General features: G+C 39.3%; 2 protein-coding genes across 3 annotated transcripts; both read left to right on the top strand.

The window, feature by feature from the left end:
• The first annotated feature begins 265 nt into the window (after positions 1-265).
• Positions 266-3,959, top strand: antkmt (adenine nucleotide translocase lysine methyltransferase). Of its 2 annotated transcripts, none has more exons than XM_058049721.1 (6): positions 266-418; positions 703-866; positions 1,137-1,241; positions 1,742-1,882; positions 1,996-2,046; positions 2,508-3,959. In XM_058049721.1, exons 2-6 carry the CDS (start codon positions 705-707, stop codon positions 2,739-2,741), a joined length of 693 nt encoding a protein of 230 aa, XP_057905704.1. In that variant the 5' UTR covers positions 266-418; positions 703-704; the 3' UTR covers positions 2,742-3,959. The 2 variants fall into 2 exon arrangements, with proteins under 2 accessions (XP_057905704.1, XP_057905703.1); XM_058049720.1 differs by having other exon boundaries at positions 1,119-1,241.
• Positions 3,507-21,925, top strand: xpo6 (exportin 6). Its single transcript, XM_058049719.1, has 24 exons — positions 3,507-4,166; positions 5,755-5,845; positions 6,430-6,542; positions 7,734-7,931; positions 8,485-8,644; positions 8,750-8,827; positions 9,637-10,159; positions 11,307-11,433; positions 11,610-11,719; positions 11,809-11,917; positions 12,020-12,112; positions 12,218-12,287; positions 12,392-12,551; positions 13,645-13,737; positions 13,898-14,042; positions 14,857-15,006; positions 15,094-15,283; positions 15,357-15,512; positions 18,190-18,304; positions 18,863-19,034; positions 19,116-19,277; positions 20,000-20,098; positions 20,181-20,411; positions 21,316-21,925. The coding sequence occupies exons 1-24, from the start codon at positions 4,164-4,166 to the stop codon at positions 21,415-21,417; spliced, it is 3,450 nt and encodes a 1,149-aa protein (XP_057905702.1). The 5' UTR covers positions 3,507-4,163; the 3' UTR covers positions 21,418-21,925.
• The last annotated feature ends 238 nt before the right edge of the window (positions 21,926-22,163 follow it).

The raw sequence follows: 22,163 nt of genomic DNA, 5'->3' as shown, positions 1-22,163 counted from the left end.
AGTACAAGAATAGCTTGTACTAATTACACTAGTTACACATTGACACAGATTAATAGTGTACGTTTATGTATGTATCATATAACACTACATAATTATATTCTTTAATAATAATAATCAACATTGACCAGTGATAAAATAATGATAGCCTGCCTGTGCCCGCAAAAAGTACGCTACATAACAAATGACGTCACATAACCGGAACCATAGTTGCTAAAACCGTTGTTCCCTTTCAGACGGACGTACAGTGTTTGCAAGCGGACTTGTCCGTTCGGCTAATGTGTTCGTCTTGTAGGAGGAGGTCAATTGTTTTTAAACACGATTATGAGTTTAACCTTTGTAAATAATTATTTTATATTTAAAACATTTGTGAAATACATATTACGCTGTGGCTGGAAACCCTTCTTTGAAATATATTAAGGTAACATTTTATAATACTTAATACTTATAATATTATAATAAGCACCACCGGCTATATTAGCATATATGGGCGAATAATCGGAAGTAGATGTTTTATTTTTGTAGTTATGTTTACAAGTACCACGCCGTCAATATTTTTAATTTAACAGTACATAAGTAACATTTGTTGATGTAGTTGATGTAGTACTTGTAATAACTAGTACTAATACCATGCATTGATATTGACTAACAATATTGAGTCAGTTGATAATGTGTTGATTTTTTTTATTCAATATCCTAATGTAGAAATGGATGAAGATTCCCCTGATGAAGTACTTGCTGAGCTGAAAACAAGGGACCTCAGTGGCTGGGATGTTGCCCAGATTGCTGCTGGAACTGGCCTGGCTGTGTATGCTATGTGGGTAGGAGTCCTGCAGCCAGGTTTCCGGAAGGTTCCATTGAGATTACAGGTATGGTAATGGTTTAATTTCATTTGAACATGCATCAGATTACAATTGAATGCATCCCATAATGAGTTCACAGTTCCACATGTCCAAAAGGAGTAGGAAGAAGCAAAGCTTATTAAATCCCACCCCTCCATCGGGTACTTTTGCAATCAGTAACTGTTACATTTGTTCACTTCCTGCTTTCCATAATACAGTTTAAGTTATTTTTTATTTTTTTTTTATATATTTTTTTTAATAATGTACCTCATACTGAAGTTTAAATATGTCTCCCAGGTACCTTACATACCTGCCAGTGAAGCTCAAGTGCGTAATGTGATGACGCTGCTAAGAGGTCGAAAGGGAGGCCTTACGGATTTAGGATCTGGTGATGGACGCATAGTAAGTATATGCTATCTCTGCTGCTTTGTCTTGCACAATACAGTATCCTTCACATTTTAAAAACTTTTGTTAGAGTATATCTTGTGAACTGCATAGTAAAGTAATGGAAATGGTTTAATTTCATTTGAACATGCATCAGATTACAATTGAGTGCATCCCATAATCAGTTCACAGTTCCACATGTCCAAAAGGAGTAGGAAGAAGCAAAGCTTATTAAATCCTACCCCTCCATCTGGTACTTTTACAATCAGTAACTGTTGCATTTGTTCACTTCCTGCTTTCCATAATACAGTTTAAGTTTTTTTTTTGTTTTTTTTTTAACAATGTACTCTACGATGTGACCCCTTACAGCTTGTATAGCTGCTTAGATTTACTATCCAATGTAAATTAGTCCGCACACAGTTTATTATTGTGTAAAAACTGATGATTGTGTAGTAGCTGCTGAAATGTGAGGAGTGTAGTCCTGATTGTTGAAGTTGTGTCACATCTTTAATGTCAAGGTTTTGGAGGCCTGTCGACAGGGCTTCACGCCTGCCGTCGGCTATGAGCTCAATCCTTGGCTTGTTCGTTTTTCCCGATTCCATGCGTGGAGAGCAGGCCATCACGACAAAGTGTCCTACCGAAGAGAAGATCTTTGGAAGGTTTGATGTTTGTATTGTGGAATTACGACACACTATTGTTACTGTGAGGTTATGGCACCTCAATAAAGAAGTTATTGTGAAATATTTACAGACTGTTTTGTTTGTCCTTGCAGGTGGACTTAACAGAATGCAAGAACATTACTGTGTTTTTAGCTCCCAGCGTGGTGAGTCAAACAGTTAATCTAAATGAATCATGATTAATCACCATTTCAACTATGTGCCCTTTTGTACTGTATTATATAAACAAAAACATACATGAGACATGTTTATTTATATTAACAGCTCCAAATGAACTAAAAATTTAAATCAAAGTTTTTTTAATAGTAGCAGAACATTTGAATCAAACTTCAGCTCTGTTATTATGAGCAATAAAGGGTTGCATTCAAAGACATCACGTAATATTTTTAAGTTGAATGCACTGTTTTAGTGTATATTGTATTTTATATTGGATTTACAAGCATACTTAACTGCAGCAAATTGTACCTCTGCAGTAAGTTACTGCACCTATACTGCAATGTTCAGAGTGTCCCTGAATGCTTCTCCCTATCACTCACACACAACTATAATTATAATATAACTATATAATTTAATATATTGTTATACTGTGTTGCCATTTTCTGTGTAGCTTTCACTTCTGCAGGACAAAATGGAGGCTGAACTTCCCGATGATGCCTTAGTAGTCGCTGGCCGTTTCCCCCTCCCTGACTGGAAGCCGTGCCGAACTGAGGGACACGGGGTGGACCGAGCCTGGGCGTACAACATGCAAGCACAAAGGCAGCACACTCCTAATAAAGATAAGAAGGACATGGCAATAGATGGAGATGTTAGCAATGGACAAGAGAAACATTTGACAGCGTAGTGGACACTTTTAAGTATACTTTTTATTCTATTTAAATATAAGTATTTTAAGGACATTTTATCAACTGAATGCAGCATGCGGGGATCTGTGTCGTACAAGGTACTGTTGTCTCTAATGACAACAAATGTCAGCTTTTTCCATTGTGAATGAGTCAGCGTTTCAAAAGTACCTTTATTTTAGCCTATTTTCAGTTTTTAATTGACGAAATGAGGGAACAATTCCAGAAAAGGGGAAAAAAGATTTTTGTTTATTATAATTAGTCCCTGAGATGATTGGAAGCAACATTGATTTCCATCCCTGTTGTATTCTTTGCATGGGGAAAATTAGCACCACCTGGTGGACAATTGTTATAATAATGAAAGCCACAACACACATTGAAACAAATTATTGCATTTGTTTAAGTTAAAGTAAATATGGGGTGATCAAAAATGACATGTTTGATATTTTTCAATGTGACACTTTTGCTGTTTGGCACATATGTGTCAATTTTTGTGCAACTTTTAGGCTCATGTTAGTAACAGAGATGAGAAAAATAAAATCTATATGCTTTCGGCAAAGCACAAAATGTACTTGGGCTCTCATAATGGTTGATTATATGGCTATTTGTATGCTTATGCCGTCACATCAGTGCCTAGACTTGAAGTGTTTTAATCTGAAATGTATTACCGGATGTAGGTGCTTTTAATGTACTCACTAACTTGACAATACTGCATTAGGTTGGTTGAGCGCTGCTGTAAAAGAGGAAGTGGTGCGGTCTTAAACATATGCCTTGAAGTGGGCAATAACAAGCACCAGCGCGCTGAGCACACAAGACCAAATCAGCAATTTATGACGCCGATGTGGACATTGGCAGGCTTTTAAATTTACAAACGATTACGTCAAGTTCCTGCGAGCGCCAGCCCTGGAAGCATGTTGTCGACAAGCTAGCACACAGCCAACAAAATGATGCTTTCATCCTTCTCGAAAAGCTAGTGAGTTAGCCAATGCAACGTTAGCATTTTTGTCACTAAACCGTGACATTACTTGACGATTTAATAACACAAAAAAGCTAACAAACGTTACAAATGTTTCCAGGGTTGGAACCAGTAGTGAATGTCGAAGGTGTTACCGAAATGAAACCATAATGCACGTCAAATGTACATAGAATGGACTATTCAGCGCATGTTTAAGCTAGCCAGAAGTCGAGGCGGAAAAAAAGTAAATGTTTAGCATATTAAGCAAACAAAAAATTAGTCTTTTGGTCGTGGAGTCGCGAATTAAAGCGAGCGGACCATGACGAATCTCCTCTTCGGTTACGTTAGCCAGCAACACCTCAGCTAGCGCTAGCCGCAGTTTAGGCTAGCTCGGTAACTTAACGTTGGTTTATTACTGTAATTGATCCGAGACTAACTGAACCGAAGAGCGCAACTCAGGCAGACAAACATGGTAAGTGTTAATTTTCCACTAATTGTTCCCTTCTTGTACCGTTGTCGTTTTCCTGTCGCACATGCTAAATGCTAACATGGGGGGCTCTTTTGAAACAGGAAGAGCGAATAATTAGCTTTAAGGTATTTACATATGTGTGATTCCATGAAGCTAAACTGTGAATATAAATTCATGTAACGGTTTTTTTTTGAGTGCAAGTATTTGACGGGATTGTGACAGCTCAATAGGCCATTTCCACAACAAGACGCCCATCTTGCAAAACCAAACACTTCCTTGAGTAAGTAATATGTTGAGCTCCGGCAAGTTGTGGCTCATGTTAGGAATTTAGACCCGCATGCCACAGGAGCGGCCCTTTTTAAATGCCCAACTCTGCCTTATTCTATAATCCCGTGGATGTGGAATGATAATTATGAAAGACAATGTACTCTAATCACACTGGCATTGGATTTGCATCATTATTATAGCTATAATTATGGTTATGGTAATGGTTGAATTTAATTTGAACATGCATCAGATTACAATTGAGTGCATCCCATAATCAGTTCACAGTTCCACATGTCCAAAAGTAGTAGGAAGAAGCAAAGCTTATTAAACCCTACACCTCCATCTGGTACTTTTACAATCAGTAACTGTTACATTTGTTCACTTCCTGCTTTCTATAATACAGTTTAAGGTTCTTTAAAAATAATTGTGTTTTTTTTAAATAATGTACCTCGAACCAAAGTACGAGGTGATATGACCATACAATGACATAATGGGTACCATAGTAAGTGTCAATATAGTGATATATATAGCACATCATCAGTAACTGTTACATTTGTTCACTTCCTGCTTTCCTAATATAATTTTAATTTATTTTAATTGTATTTAATTTTTTTTTACTTAATTTTTTTTTAGTATTTTTTTTATTTTTTGTCATGTACCGAAGTACGAGGTGATATGACCATCCAATGACATAATGGCTACCATAGTAACCATCAATATAGTGATATATATATATATATATAGCACATCATAACTGGTTCAAGACTCTTCATCCTTTTAGCATTTAGTATTTAGCAAACATCAACCGCTTGTATTGTTTCTTGAATTGGCTCATCGTTGTGCATTGTTTAAGGGTCTTACTCAATCCATTCCATAGTTTGATTCCACATACTGGAATGCTATGGATTTTTAACGTAGTCCTAGCATATAAGTGTTTCAAATGTAGTTCTACCCTGAGATCATATTTTTTAGGTAATTGGTTGTTTTTAGCCTTATGCATTATTTTAGCTGTTTGAAAATGAACTATATCAGCAAGTTGAAGTATTTGTGATTTTAGAAATAAGGAGTTAGTATGTTCTCTTTAGGCGCCATTATGAATTATCCTTACTGGCCTTTTTTTTGCAGTACATTTAGCGAGTGATTTCTGATTGAGAACAAATTTTGCTTTGCTCAATACTGAAATATTAAGAAGTCAGTGCTGCAGTATTTTCCACATTACAAGTAAAACCATATTTTTTTTTATTTCTAGTTATAATGCTGTAATATCTATTTAATTTGTTATTGTTGTATGTAAATCAGCAGTGTCTTTATTGTTATCCACCAGGCTTCAGAGGAGGCATCGCTGCGTGCGCTGGAGAGCCTGATGACAGAGTTCTTTCACAGCTGCACAACCAATGAAAGACAGAGAGAAATAGGTACGTGTGGTCCAAAACTGCTTCACATCAAAGCACTTCCTGACACTATTGTTCCTCTAAATTAAAAATTCCCATATTAAAGTACGTTTCAGAAATTTTAGTAAGTCTCAAATTCTTTCTCACAATAGTGTATTGGCCAAAAATCTAGCCTTGATGCTAGAATTTAATGATTTTGATTAGCTCTACAATTTCACCTTTTACATACTGCAATGATGCCACATATCACATAGAACAAAACAAATGTCCAGCTGACGTATTTTTAAGATGTGTAGTGAAGCCTGCCTTTTAACAAAGCTGCGTGTTTGTCAGTTTGAGTGCCCCATCTCTCTTAAAGGGTAACAAACAAGTGAAGGAGATCTGATATATAAACAGGCTGTCGACTGCCATAACAACATAAAAAATGTATTTTTGCGTAATAGTGGACCTTGAAATATAGCACAGAATGACATGAAAGAACCTACAATAGCATTGCTTTTGTAACACCACTTCCTCTGCCGTGATGCGTTGCTTTCTTGTGTGTTGCATCGCTCGGTACACCTTTTGGTGGCGATGCGTGATGATTGCTACTTCCTTGTTTCTTGCAGAAGAGTTGCTGAATAACTTTGCGCAGCAAACTGGAGCGTGGCGCCACTGCTTGTTCTTCCTCTCTAATACTCGGAACGAGTACGTCATGATGTATAGTCTCACAGTATTTGAAGTAAGTCCCCATTTTATGAACACAGCTACACAGTGTTGATTTGAAATGTGATTCATGCACAAAAAGGCATCCTTAAATTAAGGATGTGTTCATACTTGTCAGGTTTAGTTGGTCTGATGGAAACGATATCATTTAGATCAGTGGTTCTCAGCTGGGGGGGGGGGTCGCAGACAGCAAGTTCAAAATGACACCCATATGTCATATACAACTGATGTCTGACTTATTTTGAAGTAAATATGAGCAATATTTTTAGCAGTCATCACATCGATGCTAGGTAAAACTTAAACTACGACAGAAATGTTTTGCACATGGTTAATTATTTATTCCTTTTAAAGTTGATAATGGCGTTTAAATGTGTGTTTAAGAAAGCTGAATCCTACTGTGGTCCGTGTTTACATTTCAATAAATATTTCTTTAAACTTGAGACCTGTAATATTTGTTATCATTGTCATTTTTTCCATGTAAATTGAGGGTGCAAAAGCAATATCGGCCCAAGCAAAATCAGCCATTGGCTAAGGGTGATGGGGGAAAAAATCGGTATATACGTTAATTGCACAGTTACATGTAAAATGTCTGATTTTGTGGTCTTTTTGATATTTAAATTTTAAAAGAGACCCTGGCTGCAGCAGCACCCGCTGCTCGTTTTTCTGTCTCGTTATTTTCTGGCAGACCAGAGGGTGTTGACAAATGTAATGTATTTGTGTTGGTCCAAATGTATTTGTGGCGGCCAAACAAGAGCTGCAACAATTAATTGAAAAATCAGTCATCTAATGAATGACCTTGGAAAACAGTGATACACATGTTTGCCTCTTTTCTGATACATTGAGGACCACACCACTACCTGTTAATGTTCGAGATTACCCCTTTTATCTGTTTGTATGTGTTATATTATTATTTTGATGTTATTCTTCCATATTTTCTATTTTTCTTCAGTTTTTCTGTTTAATTTCAGGTTTAGAATATGGTGGTTTGTGGTGCCTTGCTAAGTACTCAATTCATTGAAAGAACAAGCTTCAGATTAATCAACTAAGTGTTAACGTCACATGTGTGCCCCCCCCCCCACCATATATTAACTCTGGTCTAAGCAACCAACACAGCCTGAGATGATGGATTAATAGCCACCAAGTGCCCCGAAAGCCCACGTTTTTTTCCCCTCAATTGTATAATGGCAATGTCCTCTTTGACTTTCAGAACCTGGTCAACAAGATGTGGATCGGTGTTGCGTCACAGGACAAGATGGAGATTCGTAACTGTTTGCCCAAACTCCTACTTGAACAGCACAAATCTGTGCCCTATTTCATCCGTAATAAACTCTGTAAAGTCATCGTGGACATCGGCCGCCAGGATTGGCCGATGTTCTACCATGATTTCTTTACAAACACGCTTCAGGTAAGTCCCGCTGATGCTCTTAAAGGGGACTCATTATGCTTTTTTCCATCAATGTAGTTAGAATGTTGTATTCTCGTGTTAAACGATGCCAAAGTTTCAGATAATGAGGTTTGCACATTTGGAAGTGAGCCCTGAAAGAAGTTTGGAATGGCTCAAAACGCTCGGTTTGAAAAGGCGTGGTAAAGCTGTTCCTTTGTGATGTCACAGAGGGGCGGGCTTCCTTCTACTGTTTTGGCAGAAAGCGCAAATTAAAGGAAATAAAACTGGAATAGGTGCAGATGCTGGAACAAGTTTTCTGTGCATGTTATTGTGTCTAGCTGCTCTATCAGACCACAACTTAATACAAAGAAAAATGAGCATAATAGGTCCCTTTAAGACTCACTACAACTCCCAGATGTTATATACAAAATAGACCTTGCAGCAAATATACCAAAATCTGTAAATCCAACATGTTTTTAATTGTCTTTACACATAGAACACACATTTTGTTATTTTCTCAGTCACAATTGTAAGCATAAAACGTAAAATATTGCAATCTCTTTGTCGTATGCAGTTAATCCAGTCGCCAGCTTTGGCGCCATTAGGCCTGGTGATGCTGAAAACCACATCAGAGGAACTCGCATGTCCTCGGGAAGACTTGAGCGTCGCCAGGAAAGACGAGCTGCGTAAACTGCTGCTGGATCAGGTACCAACAGTGCTTGGACTGTTGACAGGTGAGGGGAAACCTTTTTTTGGTTATCTTGCCGAAATTATCATCCACATATGTGGAGTGTTTTGATTATTGGTCACAGGGTTTCATGTCACATGTTGATTTGCAGGCATCCTGGAGACTTACTGGGACAAGCACAGCATCACTGCTTCCACGCCGCCACCCTCACCCACCTCAGGAGAAAGTGGTGAGTGGATTCTCTCAGGACTACAGAAGGGGGTGGCCTAACATTTTCATATAGAGAAATTAAAAGGATACAGGGGTCACGCTGCTGCATTTTGTATGTCAAAGATACTAAATGTAGGTCAATATATGCTAAGATATTAGCTAATAATAATTATTATTCTTAGCTAAGATATTAGCTAATAATAATAATAAAACATAATAATTATTTATTATATTATAATAAATAATAATTATTTATTATATTATAATAATAAATAATAAAAATAATAATAAATAATAATTAATTATTTTTATGAGTATATTAGCAATAGCTCCATTCTACTAAGCAGCCACAACAGAGACGTGTATGCCGTTTCCAGTTTTGGGTTTATGGTCATTATGACACTTGTCAAAGATACTAAATGTAGGTCAATATATGCTAAGATATTAGCTAATAATAATAATAATTATTATTATCATTAATTATTATGAATTATTATTATTAATAATAAATAATAATTATTATTTATTATTGTATTATAATAATAAATAATAATTATCATTATTATAATGATAATTAATAAATAATAATTAATTTTTATAATACATAATCATGATTAGTATTTTGTATATTAGCAATAGCTCAATTCCACTAAGCAGCCACAACAGAGACGTGTATGTTGTTTCCAGTTTTGGGTTTATGGTCATTATGACACTTTTTTGTCTTGGTCACTAAAAAGCAAAAGATATTGTGAGGTTTTGTCACATTCGCTGAGCTCTCGAATCCGGGGTTTTATGCAACTAATCACCGTCGTGTCTTCAACCTTCCAGTGGAACTTCTGGGCACATTGTTTCAAGGCAGCCAATACTCAAAGCTCCTCTGCCAGCCCATGGCAGCACTGGACCACGAGAGCCAGCAGCTCTGCTGTCTTGTTCTGGAGTGTTTAGCTCACCTGTTCAGCTGGATCCCGCTGTCCACCAGCATCACACCCACCCTGCTGGCGTCAATCTTCCACTTTGCACGTTTTGGCTGCGATCTTCGGACAAAGGCCAAGTCGGGGTTCCTCATCTCCTCCACCTCGTCGTCTTCTAACGGACAGCTCAATGCCAGCACGGTGCCGCCCACGTCGAACGGAGGAAGCCGGCAGGTTGAGGGCAGCAAGGTGGATCGTTCCCGCCTCGGCGTGCTCGCCATGACCTGCGTCAATGAACTGATGTCTAAGAACTGCGTGCCGGTGGATTTTGAGGAGTACCTGCTGCGAATGTTCCAGCAGACCTTCTTTCTTCTGCAGAGGCTCACTCGCGAGAATAACGCTCACACGGTCAAGAGTCGTCTTCAGGAACTTGATGAGAGGTTTGTTTGAACATTTTTACTGTGTGATTCTACTTGGTAGTATTTTGTGTATTGTGTATTTTGGTTCCACTCTAGTCAAAGATAACAACACACCAACCCTACACATCACTTCATGGAGAAACATCACGTCAGTCACATGCATATCATGTTAACATCCTCTTTCTGTTTTATAGAAACTTGTTTTTTTAATCATTATTTATATTGTTCTACTTGAGCAGGGGTGTCCAAGTTGTGGCCTGTAGCTTTTTTTGTGTGTATTGGCCTGTGGCCCATTTTAAAATTAAAACTTTTGAAAAATCAGCTGTATTAAAGAGGAAATATTAAGAGAATAATGTAATAAAAACATTTTAATAGCATAATGTTGAAATATTTTTGAAAAATCAGCTGTATTAAAGAGGAAATAAGAGGAGAATAATGTAATAAAAACATTTTAGTAGCATAATGTTGAAATATTTGGAAAAATCAGCTGTATTAAAGAGGAAATATTACGAGGAGAATAATGTAATAACATATTTTAGTAGCATAATGTTGAAATATTAAAAAAAGGGACTTAAAAATCGTAAAATGAAATGCAAACAACAGAAAAAAGGTTTGGACACCCTTGTATTGATATTTCACTGATCTTGAACTTGGCTGCACTGCGGTCGAGTGGTTAGCGCGCAGACCATAGGAGGTCATAGGAGTGTATAGGTGACTATAGGGATGCTATTTCATGTCTAGAGGGCTCTAATGTTAAAGTCTATTTGGAAGGTCATAAACGTTAACGTGCAGGCCTCACAGCTAGGAGACCCGAGTTCAATCCCACCCTCGGCCATCTCTGTGTGGAGTTTGCATGTTCTCCCCGTGCATGTGTGGGTTTTCTCCGGGTACTCCGGGTTTCCTCCCACATTCCAAAAACATGCTAAGTTAATTAGCGACTCCAAATTGTCCATAGATATGAATGTGAGTGTGAATGGTTGTTTGTCTACATGTGCCCTGTGATTGCCTGGCCACCAGTCCAGGGTGTACCCCGCCTCTCTGGGATAGGCACACGGCCGTGACCCCCCCTTAAACTACCCCATCCTCTTCAAAGCAGTCATATTTATGTGCCACATGGAGTTTTACTATCATAAACTTTAAATACATTTTCCCCTCTTTCTTCTGACAGTTATTTGGAAAAATTCACCGATTTCCTGCGCCTGTTTGTCAGTGTTCACTTGAGGCGGATTGAGTCCAGTCCTCAGTTTCCAATAGTAGAGTTTCTTGCTCAGCTTTTCAAGTACACCTTTAACCAGGTAAGAACCCACTGAAATTCAATTTTTTTTTCAGCATGTTTTGATTTTCAGTATGTGGCCCTCGGTGGAAATAATTTGGACGCACCTTGTTTACATCTTGATGGTGGCTACTGTCATGTGATCGCTCCTCTACAGTTCAAATAAGAAGCATTTGTGTTTTTATGCTGTTTTTCCAGCCAACTCATGAGGGCTACTTTGCCTGTTTGGATATATGGAGTGTCTTTTTGGATTTTCTCACAACTAAAATCAAAAGCAGACTAGCCGACAGAGAAAGTGTTCTCGACAGGTAAGTTGAGTTTAAAAAAAAAAAAAAAAAATCACCCTACATTCAACCATTTTTCTACAATCAACAGTTTTTTTGTTGTATGGTTCCAGGTACAAAGATGCCTTAGTCCTTCTGTTGAGGGAAGTTCTAAATCGCATCCAGTTCCGATACAATCAAGCTCAATTGGAAGAGCTGGATGATGAGACGTTGGATGATGATGTAAGAACACGCACACACGCTTGCGTCCAAGTTTATTTTTGCAAAGAAACTTCTTAAAAGGCGAATCTTTCAATGTCACTTTATTTGCGACTATAACCATAGCAACAGACTGAATGGCAAAAGTACCTGCGTCAGAGTCTGGAGGTGGTTGCTAAGGTGATGGAGCTTCTTCCTTCGCATGCATTCACTACTTTGGTAAGAAATCTTGACATTAAGAGGGGAATAATATGACATTTGATGTTTAACTGGGTTTAATTACGCTATATTGTAATAACCCGTCCTTTTTTGAACCCTCACAAGTTTCCAATCCTTCAAGAAAACCTGGATGTGTACTTAGGACTGCAACAGTTTATTGTCAGCACTGGCACAAGTAAGATATACCAGTTCTTTCCATCATTCTGAGTTTGCTTGGTCCTGGTCCCTGGACAGGAAAATGTCGTCACAAGCTAACAACGGATGTTGTCATTATTCCAGGTCGGAGACTAAATATCACAGCTGAGAATGACTGCCGTCGACTCCACTGTTCTCTCAGGGACCTCAGCTCCCTTCTCCAAGCCGTTGGACGTTTGGCCGAACATTTCATAGGGGAGATTTTTGCTTCGCGTTTCACCGACGCCCTCGCAGTGGTGGAGAGGTCAGTCCGAGCTAACCTTTCTGGAATATTAACCCTCCTTTTGTGTCAGGGTCGGCACCGACCCGTTTTACATTTTAATGCATAAAAAGAATCACATAACATTTGTTTATTGCATCAAGGCTTTTTGACTTTGTCAAGAAACTCCATTTCAACAAAATAAAACCAACATTTTTTTTTACTACATTTTAAAATGGTCTGGTTGAAATTATGACCACTGTATTGTTATAATAATATGACTATAAAGCAATATTTTGAGCCCAAAACTGAAATTATAAGTGTACAAGTAGCCCAACACAATGACAACCAGCTCCTCTTCTCATCATGTAAGCTTCAGGGGATTCTCATTTTGACCGTTTTTCCAGTATACATGTGATGTGAATTCACTCATTTGATTGGCTGATTTCACATTTACAATTTGGATCATGGAAAAAATGGCCAGAAGTACAGTGAACCAAGATCTGGACCTGTTCTGCTTTTTGATTTCAGTTTATACTAAAGTTCTGTTGCTGAAAACAATAACTTTTTCTACCTTTTCTTGACATTAATATATATGGGTCAAAATTGACACCAACACCAGAGATGTTTCTTTAGTGATTAATACTAAAATGAGAAAATAAATAAAACTAATTAATTTAAGAGATATGTTCTATAGCTCTCAGTAATAGCCAGGTAACAAAAGAACCTTCAATTTATTATGATTCTTTTGAGGTTCATTTTATCATTTTTGGAATTGAAATGGAGGGGGTATAGTGACAAAAAAAGGCCTACATGCCCACACCAAAAGTATTAAAACCAACATTTTCACAGATGAAGAAGCCTAAGAAGGTAACCAAGACATGAGAAGCAAATTTGATGGTAACTTATTGTTTTTAGTGTATATTATAGCTGATTTAATACATGGCTCAAAAACCGACCCGGTAACATAAGAGATGATACTAGAAAGCTAACACAAGAGGAAGGTTAAACCGTAACTTGCTTATTATTTGGATTTGTAAGGTGGCTACAAGTTAGACATTGTTAGTTGTAGTCTGTTTATCAAATAAAAAAATATTATTACATTTTATAGATAAACTTTGAATATGATTAATTTCAGGCTGGTGGAAGTTACCTGCTACGGTTCTCAGATCAGCTTGTACGACCTGGAGACTGCTGTGCCTTCTGTACTCAAACCAGACCTCATAGATGTGTAAGTATTCACAACCAATTCAAGGTCTTTTTTTTTTCATTTCAAGTGTTTCGCGACAATTCTAGGGTTCCCCAAGTCAGTAAAAGCAAATTTTACGTTGACTTTAAAAGCGCTAATGTAAATCCCAGTCAGTTATGTTCAAGATGCATGTGTGTTGCAGACATGCGCAGGCCCTTGCTGCTCTGCAAGCCTACTCGCATTGGCTGGCGCAGTTCTACAGTGAGGTCCACGCTCAAAACCAGAGCCAGTTTGTCACCCTCATCACGTCTGCAGTCGATGCCAGTAGCCCGCTCATCACTGCAAAGGTAACTTCCTGAATGTTTTTTTTTCCCTCTGTCCTTTCTGGTGTTCAAAACAAATGATCCAATCCAATGAGTGTTTCTCAGTCATGACGTATGCATTATTATCACATACTACAGTATTAATTGGCCCTGTACCCTAGAAACCGCCCATGAATGATACGGGAAAAGGCCAAAATGATACCGTGTCAAAGCCCAGGGCAGTGATACTGATAAAATATAGAGTTTAACCATGTCCAATATCAGCCCCCGTAGCTATCCACTCAGAGCGCGCTGCTCTGGTATCGTGCCCGTGAAACAACCAATCAGAGAACAGCACACGAGTGCCTAGTGCTTCTCCAGTCACCATAAAAACCCAAACTTGATTAATGGCACTTTAATTGTCAGACATTGATAAGATAAGACATTGATAAAATATTATTTTTGCAATTGTTGTGTTTACACTGTTTAGATATAATACATGTAATAAAGTGAACATTTTCTGGAAACAAAATGGTCTTTTGATTAAATAGTACGTGATAATAAGCTCATGATTAAATAGTATTTGATAATAAGATCATCACATGGTTTGTCTGGTATCATGCCAGGTCTCGGGCTGATACTGACACTTGGGGGCATGATACCTGGCCTGATACCAGACAACCCACGTGATAACCTATAATTACGTTAAAAATTATACAGATTGTGTATGCATTCATGTCAACTTCAACACAAGTTTGAGTGGAATATAATATCAGAGTAGGGTAGGGTTCATAAAGTTAGCATTATCCAAGGTCAATACCGACATTTTCTTCGATTTTGCCTGTAAATGTGACCGCAGGTACCAGAAAAGTTACTGCTGTCGTCGTGTCACCTGATGATCTCGATAACCTCCACGGTGCGACCCGTGTTCTTGGTGACGATGCCAGCCGTTCAAAACATCTTCAACCTCATTACTGCTGAGAATCAGACCCGCAGGCTCCCCCCCGAGGTGAGTGCGCCGTGCCGCCGCTGCACATCCCTATGTCCGACTCGCTCGCTGCAAGGTTGTATTCGATGCTTTTGTGTGTGATTGCAGGCTCACTTGCTGGTGTGTCGGGCTCTATCCAACATGCTGCTGCTCCCGTGGCCAAATTTACCGGAGAACGAGCAGCAGTGGCAAACGCGCTCCAGCAACCACGCCAGCCTGCTGGCGGCCCTCACCCGGGAATACCGTATGTTGAGAGGGACGGTGAACGTCACGCCACGGCGACCTGAAGTGCACGCATGTAAGTATTTCTTTCTTTAGACAGTCGTGCTTTCTCCTGCCTTGACACTTTTTTTTTTTCTCTCCTCCACTAGTGAAAGCGGTGATCCAGCAGAGCTTGTCGGTGCTCAGAGATATAGTGGACAGCATCTCCGGGGAATCCACCAAATCCCGTCAGATCTGTTATCAGAGTCTGCAGGAGTCAGTCCAAGTGTCCCTCAGCCTTTTCCCAGTGTTTATTCAGCAGCCAGGTCAGTATGTCTTGTTTGACAGCAATTCCTCGCCACTTGGTGCTTTTAAATTTTGCAGCTTCACTCAACGTTTTTCAGAAATATATAAATATAATAAAAGTCTTATTTAAACATAGACATAGACTTTCTTTATTGTCATTGCACAATAACACAGCAGTGAATTGCCAACGAAATGTCGTTGCCTGGCTCCCGTGTAATAATAAATAATGTGGAGAATAAATAGATTACATCAAATATGAACAACAATGTACAGCGTAGACGGTAATTTGTACAAATAATTTAAATAATTAATTTATGTCTTGTATGGCTGATCTAGCTCCTATATATGGTAATATGAGTGCAAAGATGACTATAGGGGTGTTATTTAATGTTGGAGGGCTCTAACCATGTCATGCAAAACATCCTTTTCAATATTGATATAATATATATATATATATATATATATATATATATATATATATATATATATATATATATATTATATACCAATATATATGTATTATATATTAATATATATATATGTATGTGTGTATATATATATGTATGTGTATATACAGTGAAGAAAATAAGTATTTGAACACCCTGCTATTTTGCTATTTCTCCCACTTAGAAATCATGGAGGGGTCTGAAATTTTCATCGTAGGTGCATGTCCACTGTGAGAGAGATAAACTAAAAAGAAAAATCCAGAAATCACAATGCATGATTTTTTAACAATTTATTTGTGTGATACAGCTGCAAATAAGTATTTGAACACCTGTGTATCATCTAGAATTCTGACCCTGAAAGACCTGTTAGTCTGCCCATTAGAAGTCCACCTGCACTCCATGTATCATCCTGAATCAGATGCACCTGTTTGAGGTCGTTAGCTGCATAAAGACACCTGTCCACCCCATACAATCAGTAAGACTTTAACTTGTAACATGGCGAAGACCAAAGAGCTGTCCAAAGACACCAGAGACAAAATTGTACACCTCCACAAGGCTGGAAAGGGCTACGGAGCAATTACCAAGCAGCTTGGTGAAAAAAGGTCCACTGTTGGAGCTATCATTAGAAAATGGAAGAAGCTAAACATGACGGTCAATCTCAATCGGAGTGGAGCCCCATGCAAGATATCACCTCGTGGGGTCTCAATGATTCTAAGAAAGGTGAGGAATCAGCCCAGAACTACACGACAGGACTTGGTCAATGACCTGAAAAGAGCTGGGACCACCGTTTCCAAGGTTACTGTAGGTAATACACTAAGACGTCATGATGTGAAATCATGCATGGCACGAAAGGTTCCCCTGCTTAAACCAGCACATGTCAAGGCCCGTCTTAAGTTTGCATATGACCATTTGGATGATACAGAGGAGTCATGGGAGAACGTTTTATGGTCAGATGAGACCAAAATAGAACTTTTTGGTCATAATTCCAATAAGCGTGTTTGGAGGAAGAAGAATGAAGAGTACAATCCGAAGAACACCATCCCTACTGTGAAGCATGGGGGTGGTAGCATCATGCTTTGGGGGTGTTTTTCTGCACATGGGACAGGACGAGTGCACTGCATTAAAGAGAGGATGACTGGGGCCGTGTATTGTGAGATTTTGGGGAACAACCTCCTTCCCTCTGTCAGAGCATTGAAGATGGGTCGTGGCTGGGTCTTCCAACACGACAACGACCCGAAGCACACAGCCAGGAAAACCAAGGAGTGGCTCCGTAAGAAGCATATCAAGGTTCTAGCATGGCCCAGCCAGTCTCCAGACCTGAACCCAATCGAAAATCTTTGGAGGGAGCTCAAACTCCGTGTTTCTCAGCGACAGCCCAGAAACCTGACTGATCTAGAGAAGATCTGTGTGGAGGAGTGGGCCAAGATCCCTCCTGCAGTGTGTGCAAACCTGGTGAAAAACTACAGGAAACGTTTGACCTCTGTAATAGCAAACAAAGGCTACTGTACCAAATATTAACATTCATTTTCTCAGGTGTTCAAATACTTATTTGCAGCTGTATCACACAAATAAATTGTTAAAAAAATCATGCATTGTGATTTCTGGATTTTTCTTTTTAGTTTATCTCTCTCACAGTGGACATGCACCTACGATGAAAATTTCAGACCCCTCCATGATTTCTAAGTGGGAGAAATAGCAAAATAGCAGGGTGTTCAAATACTTATTTTCTTCACTGTATGTGCGTGTATATATGTGTATATGTATATGTGTGTGTGTATATATATGTGTGTGTATATATATGTGTATATATATATATGTGTATATATATATGTGTGTGTGTATATATGTGTGTGTGTGTGTGTGTGTGTGTGTGTGTGTGTGTGTGTATGTATGTATGTATATATATATATATATATATATATATATATATATATATATATATATATATATATATATATATATATATATATATATATATATGCATGCACATACATATGTATGTATGTATATATGTATATATGTGTGTATATATGTATATGTATATATGTGTGTATATATGTATATGTATGTATAGATTGCTCTAATGGTCCCAAACAGGTTTTCTATGCTCTTAACTACAAATATATTCCACGTATACATAAGTAATCCTACTTTGTGGAAGTTACTTATCACAGTTGGGTCCGGAACCTATTTTTCATTGTTTTGTCACTTTTTCATTGTCAGCCTTGTTGACGGTCACTTCTCCTTTCAGATGTGACGGATGAGATGTTGGCCTTCTTCTTGACGCTGTTTCAGGCGTTGCGAGTCCAGATGGGCGTTGCCTTCACCGGACAGATCATCCACACATTCCTCAGCTTGTTCACCAGGTTAAACAACAGGAATCTCTTGTTTTTAGTCTGACTGCGTTATGAATGGGCATTCTAACAAAAATGCACTAGTGATGGGGGGGGGGGGGGTGTCAGTTGTAGGTGACAGACAGTATAGTTTTATGAATAGTTGTCCGTCTAATATCTAATAATAAGGAACTCAAACAATGCACAATGATGAGCGGATTCAAGAAACAATACAAGCAGTTGATGTTTGCTAAATACAAGGATGAAGAGTCTTGAACCAGTCATGATGTGCTATATATATCACTATATTGACACTTACTATGGTACACATTATGTCATTGGATGCTCATATCACGAGGTACATTATTAAAAACAAAAACAAAAAAAAACCTTAAACTGTGTTATGGAAAGCAGGAAGTGAACAAATGTAACAGTTACTGATTGTAAAAGTACCAGATGGAGGGGTAGGATTTAATAAGCTTTGCTTCTTCCTACTCCTTTTGGACATGTGGAACTGTGAACTGATTATGGGATGCACTCAATTGTAATCTGATCAAATGAAATAAAACCATTACCATGTTTATATTTCAGGGAACAGCTGGCAGCCAGTATTTTGCAGGAGGGCAGTGCAGGGTGTCGGGTGGTACAAAAGTTCCTAAAAATCCTACAAGTGGTGGTGCAGGAGCCCGGTCAGGCTTTCAAACCGTTCCTCCCCAGCATCCTGTCTCTGTGCATGGAGCAGGTCTACCCCGTGGTGGCAGAGGTCGGTTGGCTACTTCATCTCGGTTCATACCTGCTGTCAGTGAATGCCGTACATTGACATTTGTGTCCGGTCTTTTGACAGCGCTCCTCCCCTGATGTCAAAGCGGAGATGTTCGAGTTGCTATACCAAATACTTCACCAAAACTGGAGGTACTTCTTTAAAACTTCCATTTTAACAAGTGTCCAAAGAGGAGCCCCGGAAGACGCTATGGAGAACGAGGCCCAGTTCACAGCTGCCATGCAGGTGTGTGTGTGTGTGTGTGTGTGTGTGTGTGTGTGTGTGTATATGTGTATATGTGCACGTGCTCACATGCATTTTTATTACTTACATCACTTTTGTCACAATCTCTTTCTCTGTTCTGTGATAAGTGAATGTCCGCAAAGTATGATTCCTTATTTACAAATGCAATATTTTTGTTGTTAGAGCAAAGAAAATCAATTTACGACCTTCTAACTATGGTTTTTAAACATTATTAGAGCCTGCCAGACCTGAAATAACACCCCTATAGTCGTCTTTACACTTGTATTACCCAATATATGAGATATCATAAGAACAAAATAAGCTATTTGAGACTGAAGAAGACCTGTGGTGTTGTTTTTGCGGTGCTCAGGGGGGCTGAGTGGAGGCCAGACAGGAAGTGACATCAGGTGTTTAGAGTTGAGCATTGGCTTGGCGGGGCTTCGGCCTTTTGGTGCCACTTAGTTTTGGTGACTGGTAATTTGAACCTGCAACAAAAGCCTGTTATTGCTAGCCTCCCGCCGTCATTTTATACACTTTGCAGTATTGCATTCCTAACTGACACCTATGAATGCGTCTTCTGAATGCTTTATATTTGTATTTTAGGTAATTTAGCTGTTTTTATGATTGAAAATGTTTATATATACGTAGGCAATATATACGTATAATTTGCTTTAAAAAAAAAAAGTAGCAAATTGTAAACAATCTGTCTTCATTGTCTGCACCAGGCGTTTGGACAGTCTTTCCTGCAGCCGGACATCCACATCTTCAAGCAGAACCTGTCTTACTTGGAATCTCTCAACAGCAAGCACAAGTTGTATCACAGAGTAAGTGGCCAGCAGTTCCGCCCGTATTAAAGCTCCGACACGTTCGTGTCCCTTTTAATCCCGCTCGTTCCTCCTTGCTTAGAAGCTTTTCCGGACCTCCATGCTCTTCCACTTCATCAACGTGCTGCTGCAGGTTCTTCTCCACAAAAGTCACGACCTCCTCCAGGAGGAAATCACTCTGGCCATCTACAACATGGCCTCTGTGGACTTCGATGCCTTCTACTCCGCCTTCATGCCAGAGTTCCTCAACGGCTGCCAGGGCGTGGACACCAACCAACGAGCTGTCCTAGCACGGAACTTCAAGCTAGAACGGGTAAGAATCAACATAGTGGAGTATAGTGGAGCACACACACATACACACACATACACATGTACGCACACACACACACACACACACACATATATACACATGTACACATACATACACGCACGCACACACGTACACATATACACACACGTACACATGTACACGCACACATACACATGTACGCACGCACACACACACACACACGTACGCACGCACACACACACACGTACGCACACACACACACACGTACGCACACACACACACATATGCACATACACATGTACGCGCGCGCACACACACACACACACACACACATATGCACATACACATGTACGCACACGCACATACACATACACATGTACGCACATGCACATACACATGTACACATACACACACACATGCACATACACATGTACGCACACACACACACACATGCACATACACATGTACGCACGCACACACACATGTACACACACATGCACATACACATGTACGCACGCACACACACACACACACATATCCACATACACATGTACGCACACACACACACACATATGCACATACACATGTACGCACACACACACACATGCACATACACTTGTACGCACACACACACATATGCACATACACTTGTACGCACACACACATATGCACATACACATGCGCGCGCACACACACATGCGCGCACACACACACATGCGCGCACACACATGTACGCACACACACACACACACATATATAAACGTGTGTGTGTGTGTGTGTGTGTATATATATATATATATATATATATATACACACACACACACACGGTTTGAGTATACTTCCTCGCTTATTGCAATGACTAAGGCCCAACAATGCCCAACACAGGCTACTAACACTGTTGTTGACATGTTTTGCTTTCTTTTTAAAGGACCTTCCTTCCTTCACTCAAAGTGTGCAGCGTCTGGTGAACGACCTTCGCTACTACCGACTGTGTAACAGCAGCCTGCCCACCGGCACCATCAAGCTTTAGCGCGACTGAACCACTTGACAATTCACCCCGGGGGACGTTCAAGGACCTCCTGTGCTGACCACTTAACTCCACACTCCAAACTCTCCCCAGCTTTGGATCACGCGTTCAAGGTTTTTAGGAAAGTTGAGGATGCTGCTGTTTCACCTTGATTTCTACTGTAGACATGTGGCGCATTCTTCTTCTTGTTTTTTAAAGCGGAGCCCACCGTACGTGTCGCTGATGAATCATCGGCAGGAACTTTAAATCTGGTCGGGTCAGATCCGGACCAGTCTGAGCCAGGCCTTCTTTCCCTGGCCTCGGCCACAACGCCGAGCCCCCCGGGGACTGAGCACTTTCGACTCATTTTTTGAGTTTTTAAATGTCTGCTTGTATTCATTTTTTTTGCCTTCAGGTTTTTTCATCTCCAAAGGAGACAGACTCTCAACTTAAGATCTTTTCATATCATTCCATTCTGAAAAGGAGAAAACTTGCTTCATTTAATAAAGTGCTTTTTTTAGTAAAAGTTCAATTAGACTTTTTGTAATATTATTTACAAAATACTTTTTCTCGCGCTTTTATTATATGTATTGATGGCAAGAACACTGTTTTTTGAACCCATTCAATTTTTGTAGCAATACATTAGAACCTGGCGGCACGGCGGTCGAGTGGTTAGCGCACAGCTAGGAGACCAGGGTTCAATTCCACCCTCTGCCATCTCTGTGTGGAGTTTGCATGCTCTTTTTTCCGGGTACTCCGGTTTTCTCCCA

This window comes from Doryrhamphus excisus, chromosome 15 (genome assembly GCF_030265055.1).
Source record: "Doryrhamphus excisus isolate RoL2022-K1 chromosome 15, RoL_Dexc_1.0, whole genome shotgun sequence".
NCBI classification, from domain to species: Eukaryota; Metazoa; Chordata; class Actinopteri; order Syngnathiformes; family Syngnathidae; genus Doryrhamphus; species Doryrhamphus excisus.
Note: the sequence above shows the minus strand (reverse complement) of the source record. Positions and strands in the feature narration are given on the sequence as shown.

Excerpts from the sequence above, each read along its gene's own strand:
- antkmt (XM_058049720.1), top strand. The coding sequence starts at position 705 with ATGGATGAAGATTCCCCTGATGAAGTACTTGCTGAGCTGAAAACAAGG. Across the intron at positions 1,883-1,995 it reads GAAGAGAAGATCTTTGGAAG|GTGGACTTAACAGAATGCAA; the intron begins GTTTGATGTTTG and ends TTGTCCTTGCAG. Across the intron at positions 2,047-2,507 it reads TGTTTTTAGCTCCCAGCGTG|CTTTCACTTCTGCAGGACAA; the intron begins GTGAGTCAAACA and ends TTTTCTGTGTAG.
- xpo6 (XM_058049719.1), top strand. Across the intron at positions 8,828-9,636 it reads ACCCACCTCAGGAGAAAGTG|TGGAACTTCTGGGCACATTG; the intron begins GTGAGTGGATTC and ends TCAACCTTCCAG. Across the intron at positions 12,552-13,644 it reads GCCCTCGCAGTGGTGGAGAG|GCTGGTGGAAGTTACCTGCT; the intron begins GTCAGTCCGAGC and ends GATTAATTTCAG.